Source organism: Amblyomma americanum, chromosome 9 (assembly GCF_052857255.1).
Source record: "Amblyomma americanum isolate KBUSLIRL-KWMA chromosome 9, ASM5285725v1, whole genome shotgun sequence".
NCBI lineage: Eukaryota > Metazoa > Arthropoda > Arachnida > Ixodida > Ixodidae > Amblyomma > Amblyomma americanum.
Genome location: NC_135505.1, coordinates 60,696,103 through 60,708,005, shown reverse-complemented (window position 1 = coordinate 60,708,005; position 11,903 = coordinate 60,696,103). Strand labels below are relative to the sequence as shown.

The 11,903-nt window shown below is 45.3% G+C and overlaps 1 protein-coding gene across 6 annotated transcripts in view; it reads right to left on the bottom strand.

The window, feature by feature from the left end:
- Positions 1-11,903, bottom strand: part of LOC144104660 (lysine-specific demethylase 3A-like) — a 54,659-nt gene that overhangs the window by 37,810 nt on the left and 4,946 nt on the right. The window contains exons 2-4 of one of the 6 annotated variants that reach the window (XM_077637798.1): positions 537-671; positions 303-435; positions 7-245 (exon numbers count right to left, since the gene is read on the bottom strand). In XM_077637798.1, the coding sequence (XP_077493924.1) occupies positions 7-245; positions 303-428 (365 nt within the window). In that variant the 5' untranslated portion in view covers positions 429-435; positions 537-671. Of the gene's footprint in view, positions 1-6; positions 246-302; positions 452-536; positions 672-11,903 lie in introns of those variants that run through there. The other 5 variants (XM_077637800.1, XM_077637799.1, XM_077637801.1 and 2 more) reach the window with 5 other exon arrangements.

The window sequence follows — 11,903 nt, the reverse complement described above, 5'->3', positions numbered from 1 at the left end:
GCATACCTATGATGCGACTGGGATTCCTCTCTGGCTTTGAGCTGAGCTTGAGTTATGTACATCTGCGGGAATGGCTGGTAACCATACAGGTCGAAGCTGGGCTCCCGTCTTGAAGTGGTCACTGCGACTGATGAAGTTAATGGAACCGCAGGACTGACCACCTTCTGTGACAGGTTACAACCAGCAAGCATCTGATTTGTGTTTGGTGATGACTGGGCAGGGATCTCCAGCTTCGACTTCACCTGCTGGCAGGATAAAACAGTGCCATGAAGGGCACTAAGGTAGGTCACAAATACTCTTACTTCAGAATAAGAGATCCGGTGGTGCACAGAAGAAGACTGCCCCTGGCGATCCATCCTCTGCTGCTGCTGCTGGACCATCGAAAACCAATGCTCATGATCTGTAGCTACACGTGTAGAAGCTTCCATGGAATACCTGGAGAAAACGGTGCACATTTTTAAATGGTGAAAGGTAGGCACTGCAACACCTGAAAGCAGAGCAGGTTCAGAGAATAGCACTAAGAATGACAAGATTACTTTTCATGGCGGTCCAACTCTTGCTTTTCCCATTGCTTATCGGACTGTGCAATCACAGAGCTGCTTGAAGGGTGAAGGGTTTACAGCAGCATTTGAGTAGGGTAAGCTATCAGTGTGGCTCCAACCTGGCCTTGGCTGCTAACAAAGAAACAGCAGAAAAGTGTGCCAGCATTTCAGATCACAAATTTCAAGGTAGCGTCCAAGGCCTCTATTAGACTCACCAATACGAGGGCGATTCAGAAACTAGTGCCTCCAAGCCCACTACTTTGCCAATACTACTGCAAACATTTTGAAGCCTCTAACATTATTGCAATGATGTTTAAACTATAGAATGTCACTTGCTTCACCTTCCTACCTCTTTTCACTCGAGAGTAACCGAACAATTCATGGCATCCAGTGGTGACACCCGGTTGAAACAGCGGCTGTAATTGGATTTCAGATTGCGGAAGGTTGTGCGCCCATCAACATTCATCGCAGTCTGATTGCAGTTTATGGGGATGCCTATGTTTATGTCAGCACTACATGGAGGTGGGCAAGGCAAATTCAGAGTTGTCCCACATGCTGGCAAAGTGTTGTTGACTCTCTTCTGGGATTGGGATGCTGTCGTGCATATTGAATTTCTGCGACACGGTGAGATAAACTCAAACCGCTACGCTGACACCCTAAAGCGACTGTGGGCCAGATTGCAATGCACACGCAAAGATAGGCACGCTTCAATGTTTTTTATGTTCTCTTTACTGAACCACAATAGTTGTTCAAGCTGTTAGCTCTTTTTTTTTTTTTACTGGACCCTACAAATTTTTAAGCCAAAATCGGCAATAAGCAACTTGTAAAACAAAGTTCCCTGCATTAATTTCAGCAATTGTGGTCCAGTAGACTTTCCCTTGCCTTTGTTATGTTCTGACCGAAATTATGTTTCTAGCGCTTGTGGTTTCTGAGAGTCAAATGCTGCAAAAAATTGTTCTGAGATAATTGGCTTTCGAATGAAAAGAATTTCATTACAAAATTAGCAACAACAAATGCAAATTTGTATATCATTTCAAGAGCAATAAAGCCAGGACATAATCATCATAATCATTATTATTTCTCTTTTGTTTGCTACCGTACTTTTTGGGTCCCTTTTGTGGTGAGCTGTGTAGCCCATTCCGGTCGGCCTCAAACAACCATTGCACAGTGGATCATCTAGGTGAAACACCTAATGACATTTCTGTTTTTTTTTTCTTCCCATGAAGGCACTACTTTTTCTTCCTCAACCAGTGTATAGCCGCAATCAGTAAGCACCTTTACCTCATCTGTGTGTGCTGCTAACAGTGAGTGTTTTAATGAACAAGATATTGCAGTGGACGCTAGCTATACTCCGTTTCATACATCAGGTGCAACGCTGTGAAAGGTACGGTAGTAGCCTGGACGGGAAAATAAAGGGAAGCGTGTTACTCTGCGCTTGTTCTGTGGCCGAGTGGCCAAAGGCACGAGAAAGGTACAGTGCGACGTCAGCAGTAAGAGCCCATTTGATCATGTTGATGACAAATGTATCATGTAGTAAGCCTGCAGTAGCTAGTTCTGTGGTCAGGTCCACAGTGCTTGCTAGTAACCTCTATCTGGTGCTGTACACTGCTGTCGAAAAAGGATTCACTATGTTTCGCTGACCACAAGGAACGCACTACTTATTGGTCGTGGGTGCAGGCAGCGCAAACAAGTGCGCTAGCTTTGAGAGCGTTGCACCTGATATATGAAACGGAGGATAGCCACCAAACAGATGCCATGCTCTGCACCAGGCGGCATTGCCAGAATTCCAAATGCATCATGGTAAATGTAGGCTAATCAGTACAATTTCAATGGTTCCAGCACAAATTCTTCTCCGTTTATTATTGCAGTAACTGTTAAAACTCCAGGCCCAGAGCCAAAAAGAAATCTAAACTGCTCATGAAATCGCACTGAAGCAGAGCAAGATCAATTATTGCACTTCAGGGTAGTTGCATTGCATCTAGCACAAAATCTGGCTGAAAACAAAATGCTAGGAAGCTTTTTGCTGTTGACAGATGAGGAGTATAATCACTCCAAGCTTGGAGAAAATCAGAGTACCTGTTTTTTTCCAACACAGGAGAGCTAAAAATTGCACATGTGCGTGAAATGACGCACAGTTCGCCGTCACATACGCTCCAAAAAATGTCATTTTTTGTGTAAAAAAAAAAGTTCTCACGCAAGTGAGACACGGGATCTTATTCAGAAGAGTGGCGCTTTCATATCAGGAAAAACAATTTCTTTTTAATTTTACTGCCAGAGACTAGTATAAAAATATTGGCATACTCTTGTCGATCTCGCCACATATGGTTGCAATAATGAGGGCTGAATATGCGGTTTAGGCAGGAATTAATATTTAAATTGGGAAAGTCGGGCTTTCCCCAGTTAATATACAATATTTAGGCATGACAGAGCCTTATGTGGAAGGGGCGTCTCTAATTTTCAAGCGCAATATTCAGGCAATTCTGTTAGATAAGTTAGATAATCACGAGAGCCTTTTCCTACTGATAACACACACAGGACACATTTATTGTTTGTGCAGTGTACAAACCAGCAACTGCGGAAAAAGTTTTGTCTGCGCCGAGTACAAGACCACACGTACACATTCAGCCAAAAGCAGATCATTCTTGTTGGCGATTTTACCGCCATATTCAAGATGACACTTAAGCTTAAAGTACGACTTAATTGACTCTCCGGTGCTTAAAGCATTTCATGAACAGCACTTTCACTTAAGTCAAGATCAAAGGCGCACTTAAAGCTAGGCTCTCTGCTAGCTTAAGTGACACTTTCCGCATTTCGACATGGCCGAGTCCTACCGCAGTTTTTCGGACTTCGTCAGCTTCTGTGCTCGCGCCGCCAAAATCGCCGAGGACAGAGCGTACAGGTACGCGCACGCTCCGCGGCCAGTGCTCAGGGATCGGCAAAACCCCACGGAGATATACAACGACGCCGAATTCTTGAGCAGGTACCGCTTCTCGAAGCAAGAGGTGCTGGAGCTGCTTGGGAGGCTTCCGTTGCGCGCCAACACCGACGAACGCGGTCTCCAGGTGCCGCCGCTGCTTCAGCTGCTTGTAGCCTTGCGGTTCTACGGCGCGGGGACCTTCCAGATCGTCACCGGCGATCTTGTGAACGTGTCTCAACCGACAGTGTCGCGGATTATTGCGCGCATATCGCACATCATAGCCGAGACATTGTTCGCGGAGCTTGTGAAGTTCCCGAGCACCGCCGAAGCCCCGGGAGTTATGGAGGAATTTTACGGAGTGCCAAAGTTCCCTGGCCTGACCGGCTGCATCGACTGCACCCACATCCCAATAAAGAGTCCGGGAGGAAATGACGCAGAAGTCTTCCGCAACAGGAAAGGATACTTCTCCATCAGTGTTCAAATAAGTTCTGCGAAGAAAAAATTTATGTCCGGCGAAATGAGAAAAAATAATGTTCAGTATTCGGCGGGAGGCACCATTTAATGCTTCGGAATGCCCTTCGCGCTATAATTGGTTCCAAGGTATTGAAGTAGCATGATCCTTTTTTTTCCCTTGAGCTAATGACGGTATGTCAGCCACCCTTTGACACCATGCTTGGAGAAGCCAGCATTTCAATTGCCCTGGCGCAAACAGGGGTCGAGGCTGCGTTACTACCATAATTGTATTTTTAATTTTCTCGCCTCCTCGAGTTATGTTAGTACTGATAAGGTAAATTCATAATTTCACCATCGTTCCGTTGTTGCTGCTGATAATCACAACAATAACAGCATAACAAAAGAATGTGTTGCTACTAACAAACAGTTGTGTGAAAAATGTTTAAATCAGCGATTTTTCTTGGATTTGCAGCTGAGTACAGGCCATAGGAATGTTGTGTTGTATGCAAACTTTATTCTTATTTTTGAGTAGAGTAAGCTTTGACAATAATTACCTGGTCCTATTTCATCACAAATAAGCCTTCGTTTTAACTGTTTTCAATGCAGAGGTAACCTATTACAGTAGTAAGTTGTTTTGCATATGTAGCACATGCTTTCAGTAATGACAGACATGAAAATAACATAACAGTACGAGACAAGTGTGCATTGTTGCTGCAACTTTTTTATGCAGTGTCCACGAATATAAATTGCTCAAATTAGCAGTGTTGATGTTATATGCGAGTGGTTTACACAAGCACACATTTTTATTCAGCTGCCCAACACTATTTCCTTCCATATTCCAGAATAACATTCTGGCCACAGTGCATGTCAAGTCGATCTTACTCGTGCTAATTTATTTATTTTGCAGGCAATCACAGGACCCAAACTTCAGTTTCTGAACCTCGTTGCCAGCTGGCCCGGTTCGGCTCATGACATCCGCATTTTTGATAACAGTCGGGCCAGGGTGCCGTACGAACAGGGGGACATTCCCGGCATCCTCCTTGGTGACATGGGCTATGCATGCAGGCCATACCTGATGACTCCTTTGAGAGATGATGTTTTACCAGGAAGTCCACAGTACAAGTTCAAGCTGTAGTTTTAACAAAGGTAAAGGCAGCTCTCAATAAAGAAAACGTTTATTTTCTACAGGTACAACAAGTCACAAATAAGAACGCGATGCGGCATCGAGCGAACCTTCGGGGTGTGGAAGAGAGGTTTCCATGCCTCGACATGACACTACAAATGAAGACGGCCACGGTGCCTATCGTGATTACGGCATGTGCGGCGCTGCACAACTTGGGCCGGCTGCTCAAGGACCCCGTCCCACCCGCTCTACTGTACGATGCCACTCGTGATTGTACTGCGCCTGTTCCTGTCTCTGGAGCAGCCCAGCCGCCAGCCACAGTGCCACTAGTGGATTCGGCAAGTGGTTTTAGAACCAGAGACAGGATCATTGCCCAGTACTTTCACTGAGGGGCATCATCATGCTGGACATACAACTTGCAGAAGTAATGTGTGAAGGACAATTATCTTTTTCCTTGCCTTGTTTCTACATAAAAATCTACATCCTAGCCTTCCCTTCAAGAGTTCACTATTACCCATGGAATATTGTTTCTTGTTGCATTGCACATGTTTCAAATATTTCTTAAAATTGGTATAAAAATTTTAAATTCTGGTGTTTAATGCCCTGATATGACATGAGTTATAAAAGAGGCTCTAATAGAAGGCTTGGGAATAATTTAGAACAACTGGAGTCGTTTAACATGCGCTGACATGGAATAGCACGACATACGCATTGTGCACTTCTCTGGTTCTTACATTTTCGCCCTTATTACCTGCGAAAAAACTGTTTCTCTTGCACCTGTGTATTTCTGCTTTCACAATATTAGTAGTGTTGTACTGAGACTGTACTGTATCATTTTCTGTATCATAATGTATCATATTGTACTGTATCATATTTCACTAATTTTTTCATGCACTGTTGCACTACACCAGTTTTTATTTCATTAATTGTTGTTGTGTCCGCCAGGTAGTTACGCGCAGTGACCGAATGCTGAGCGAGTGCTACCTTGGACGACCAACAGCTGGGCGCCCCCTGCAGCTGTAGTGAACAATCGCTGTGCGCATTTTTATTGCTTCACCATAAACTAAACTAATCACGTGCGCAACCTGTACATATTTATTAGTGTAAATAGTTTTTGTGTACATTACCTCTCCCCCCTATCCTCTCTTCCTGTCCCCTCACCTTTCATTTCATTTCTCCATTCTAACTGCTATCCTTTATTTCTGCTGGCCCAACTCAGGTGCTTCAGTATCGATGGTAGGCTAGCAAAAATATTTTCCTTTTTTTTAATATTTTAATAAACCACTGAATTACTTACTTGCTTGTTGTACATTTGTAAAAGATCCACCGAGCATCCGGTTCAAGCCTTCAGACATTTACAGCCTCGGCGGCATATGATTACGTACGCACCATAATTCTTCCTGCTTCTAATAAATGCTAATTTCATCCAAATAGCTTAGTGAAACCCTCTAAGGACATATAGATTTCAAGCAAGGCAGGAATCGCTGATTAGCATGCACCTACACCCAGCCACACAGCTACAAAAAATTATGGTCACTGACTACATTCCTTCACTTCGATTGCAATACCTGACTACAGAAAGCTTTGTTGAACTCTTGAGTATGTAAATTGTTGAACAAAGCACGGATAATTACGACGAAGATATGGCGAATCATGCAATTCACTGTGCACACAGCTGCCTCCAAGAAACCTTCAAGTTTCAATGTCACTTGGAAGAGCGAGCAGTTGGAGCCTAGATTTTGATGTTTAAAAACACCTGTGCCAGCACTTAGAAAAACCTACTCACTGTGCACATCCATAAGTGGTGCCGGAAAATTAGGAGGTTAGACACAAGCGGTTTTTGCAAGCCACTAGCTCAAGCCCCTAATTTCAAGTGACCTCCCGGACATACAACTTCTATGTTATGGATATGAGAAAATGCCAGTGCAAAGCTTTGTATCACACAAAATTGCATTCGTTGCGGCCAAAGGTACCAAAGTGTGAAAAGGACATTGTTCTATCTTTCTAACGGCCAACTGAAAGATAAATTCAACCCGGTACAAGGACCAAGCCTATGAATACTGCTTGTTGGGGCAGTTGCTCTAGAAACCAAGCTAATCAGGATGGCTAGCAGACGCCAGTGCAAGACTGAACTGGTCAACTTGGAAATAAGAATGGGGAAATGACGCGGTTGTCCTCGTTGAAGGCTGGCAATATGGGTCCAGTAATGTTGCCAATGGTAATCAATGAACCTCTCAAGTGGCATATCAGTGAATAAACAGCCCAGCAATGGTCTGTTTTCACTGATTCAAAAGCAGCCCTCCAAGCGCTACAATCTGCTCGTCATGGGTTCCATGAACAACTTGTCGCCGAAATCCGAGAGCTCCACCACACATCCATCAACAAAGGGCACGATATTGTTTACCATTGGCTGCCAGGACACAGCGGCATCACAGGCAACCACCGTGCGGACGAGACCACGCGAACTGCTCACCACGAGGGTGATTGTGTGTCCATCCACATCACGAGACCCGACGCAGCACTGTTGCGGGACATCACGCTTGCCGCGTGGAATTCAGGCCAATTCTCGCATTCACGTTTAAAAACCTTAGACCCAGATCTAAAGCTTCGGCTTCCATTTGGCCTACCGCGATGTGAAGCAACTATGTTGCGTCGCCTGTGGCTTGGTGTAGCTTTCACCAAGCACTACTCCTTAATAGGTATGTGTGACAGCCCTGCTGTGCCATCTGTGGGTGTGATGAGACTATAGCCCACATTCTTTGTGAATTCCCTGCCTACAGCGCCGAAAGACAGTCTCTCTGCCGTGCACTGGAGAATCTAGACCTGCGCCCACTGAAGGAAACGAAGATTCTCGGTCACTGGCCGCAGCGGTGAAGGTCTGCAAGGCACTGCTCCGTTTTTTAAAAATTCTGGCCTGCACGATAGGCTGATTTTGCTGAACGCTGTGACTTTACATAGTGACTTGAATTTCCTGCAACTGTCTTTTCTCCTTCATCTTTTTCTCCCCTCACTACTTTCCCCCCGTGCAGAGTAGCAAACTGATTATTCACTGGTTAACCTCCCTGCCTTTCCTCCTCCTCCTCCTGAGAAAACCATCGCACCCATTTCTCTCATGTGTAGTTTGAGAGTTTATAGGTTCTCTTAAAATTTGTTCAGCATATGCCATAGTTTGGTGAACACAGTGTTTTCCAAAACTCAAGGAAGTTTGTGGGTTTCTGACCCCACCTTGAGAAAAAAAGAAATACCTTGTGACATGGCGCTCTTTGGCCATAGCTGCCCTTGCGCCATAAAAATCCATAATCATCATCATCATCAAGGAAGTTTTCTAAATTGCACTGTTACAAAATGAAGAAAAAACCCTAAGTGCACTTGGTGCTGCATTTTATTTGCTTATTTATGCAATACCCACAGTGGCCAACACTGGGGCAGGAGCATCACACACAAGCAAAAAACTTGACAGTGTTCCCCAGCAAAAGTGTCCATAAAGTGAGTTGGCCGTAATAATGAATTGTGAAGAAAAAGAAGCAAATATTCTTTAAATAAAGCTTTATGGCTGCAGCCTGCTATAGTGGCACGTGGAAATTGGGAAACACGGGAGCATTAGTGTAATCGCGAGGAGCTTTGAAACCATCAATATCAATATACAAGGGGTAGCACATCTGGTAGAGGCACTTGGGATTTGGTTGTCATCGCTGTCCATAATAACAAGACAAAAATACATATGTCCCAATAGGCTATGCATTTTCACCCTGTCCACTGTCTCGACATAGACATTGCATTTGAATGAGGCATAAATACAATCCAAAAGTTTGGTCCCAGAAAAACTGCCCCTTTCAATAGGGGTAAAATTAACATGGCATGACTGTACATTAGATTCAGCAGATGATCATACATGGTACAAAGCTGTAAAGAAACCTATGCGCTATGCAAAAGAAATAATGAGAAAAAAAAACATTGCTGGAAAACGACTGTACCAAACAAAGGAAGAAAAGTAGATTTCAAAACAGCATTCACTTACATATGCAGGAAACCTGGGAATTAGCAAAAATAGCACTACGTACACTTCAAAACATCAAACAGGAAATGTAGCAGAGGCGCTTTTTAAACCAGCTTTTAGTCTACTGCTGTGGTTCCGGGAAAGAAGTGGCTAGACCACAAGAATGTTTAAAAAGTGCAGTCAACCCACCCCGTAGAAAGTGCCAAGTCGGCCTCAAAGTGGCATTTACGTCCTCATGAAATAGCTCATGGCAGGAGTGCCGTGCTCTTTTCCTCTACTGATTAATAAGAACGACAAAACATTTGGTTCAAACAGAACACATTACTAAAACCATACTGCACAACCATGTGGAAGCTAAAAACAGAATCTGCATGCTTTTACCCAGCATAAAACCATACTACAAACTGGATATAGCAACTGGCTATCTTTAAGGGGTTAAATGTCCCAAACTGAGACGGGTTACGAGGGACGCAGTAGTGAATGGCTCCGTAAATATAAACTCCTTTGGGTTCGTTAACGTGCACTGACATCACACGGTACACAAACCTCTAGAATTTCGCCTCCACCAAAATTCAACCGCAGCAGCTGGGATCGAACCTACGGCTTTTGCGTCAGCAGCCGAGCGCCATAACCACTGAGGCAATGCGGCAGCTTGACTATCCTAAACACCAAAGACACTCTGTAGTAAAAAGCAACTAAGAGAAGCTGGATGAGGTTGAAATTCAAGCAAGACTTAAAGGCGCTGTGAAACACCTTCCGAGGAGAGCACATCAACTCTCTCAATCACTGCATTTGGTTGTCATGAACATCCGAGCCAAGTAATACACCTCTACACCTGCAGGGAACCCACAATCACGCGCCAAAGTTGGCCAGCACTTCCCGGAGACTTTTTCATGCTCGCGCCCTTCTCCGTCGCTCACAAATGCGTATACAAGTTGAGAGATGGCTACTGGTTGCATTCTTTCAGACGTCGGGCAGCTATTATGGCCCTGGCCAGTAAGCCGCGTAGCTCTGGTGGGTCAGGAAGCTTCGCACCCCGGAGGTGGGGCCGGCGGAGGAGCGCCGACCTTCCAGCGTGCAAAGTGTGATGAGAGGAGAGAAATCAAATTTTGACTGCAGAGAGCTCAGCCGCTACAAAGCGCATTTAAAAAAATTGTTGCTACATAATATTCGTGAACTGGCGTGCTTTAACGTTCCAGGCATATTGTAACTTTACTAGAGCTCCTTTCAGAGCTCCTATAAGAGGTTACAAATTTTTCACCTGCTGTGATGGCTCAGGGGCTATGTTACTAGCCTCTTGGCTGTGGCAGCTGCATTCGTTAGGGGGCAAATTGCAGACTCCTGTGTTCTATACGATGTCAGTGCACATTAAAGAACACCGCAGAGTCTGGCAGTATATCGACTTCATCTGGCTCCTTATTTGTATACCCCCCCACTTCATCCCTTCTCTCAGGTGACTTGGCCATAGTTGCAGTGCTTTCATTTTTCAGATTATGTCCACCTGCCCCACCTCCAACATCACCCTCCTCAAAGTTCCCCCTTTACTGTTTTTATTTGCAGCTCCAAAAGGATATTTTTCAACCGTTTCAAGTCATTCTTAAGCTTAAGATTTTCCATCTCAAGCTGATAGATTGCCGCTCGCTTTGCAAGCTTGTCGCGGTGGTCTGCTCGTAAGAGTCGCATCCGCAGCCGGTGCTCTTTACACTTTTGTGCCCTCTCAGTAGAAATATCATTAAGGCGAGCTGCTAGCTCTTGCTCGACCAGCGACTGCCTATGCGTGCCCGCAGTGCGGCTGGTACCTGCTGCGCTTTCTGCAGAGGCAGCAGGAAGCACTGAGGGTGAGGGTGCTGCGGCTGCCGGTGTTGCCGGAACAAAAAAAGCGCTTGGCGCAGGCGGCACAGCAGGCGACTGCTTCTGTGAGCTCATGCGGCTGGTGCCTGCTGCCCTTGCTGTAGAGGCAGCAGGAAGCACCGAGGGTGCTGCGGTTGCCGTAGTGGCTGATGTTAAGGAGGCTGCCATGGCCACTGGCTCCTCTTCCATTTGCTCATCTTGCTGCGGGCTACCCTCTTCATAGTGCCAGGACCACAGCAGGTCCTCTCCATCACCTAATGCGGAGGAAGTGCTTGCTATTAGACCTTGAAATGAGGGCAAATCCAATGCAATGTCGCTTTAGATCAAGAAACACTTCAATCTTTGCTAGTACTGTAGGCTACCTTAGCCTTTGAATGCTTTACAATGAAGTGGGTACTTAAAATGCATTCTGCGCTATTTTGTGCGCTTGTATTCGTTGCTTTCAATGTCCTTTAGGTGACATTTTACCATTTTGGGTCGTGCAGTAACTCAATCAATGCTTCCGTTAGAGTTTGTTTATGTGACAAAACAGGAGGCATAAAACATGCACTTAGCCTGCTTTGAAGGGAAACATTTCCGGAATACATTTGTCACATACTCTGCCAATCATGCTCCTTGGATGACCACCTTGGAAAATATGTTCGGCCAGTGCATTTGCACCTCTTAGCTGTAGCTTTGATACACTGGTCACACAGGCCAATATTTTAATGGAGGGAGTGAAAGAAGGGAGGAAGAGGTGCTGTAATGGAGGTCTCAGGAATAATTCTCAACCACCTGGGGATCTTTAATGTGCACTGACATCTCACAACAGCACAGGGGTGCCTTTTGCGTTTCGACATCAGACTGCATTTCACCTCGTGCTTCGATTCCCGTGTGCCTAGTTTTCACCTTCAGCCAGGGACTCCCGAACAGGGGGGGGGGGGGGGCAAGGAGCGGCAGTTCCCCTCCCCCCAACCTTTCTCCAGAGAGAGCAGCCCCCCCCCCCCCCCCCCCCCCCCCGTGTTTTCAACTTCTTTTCAA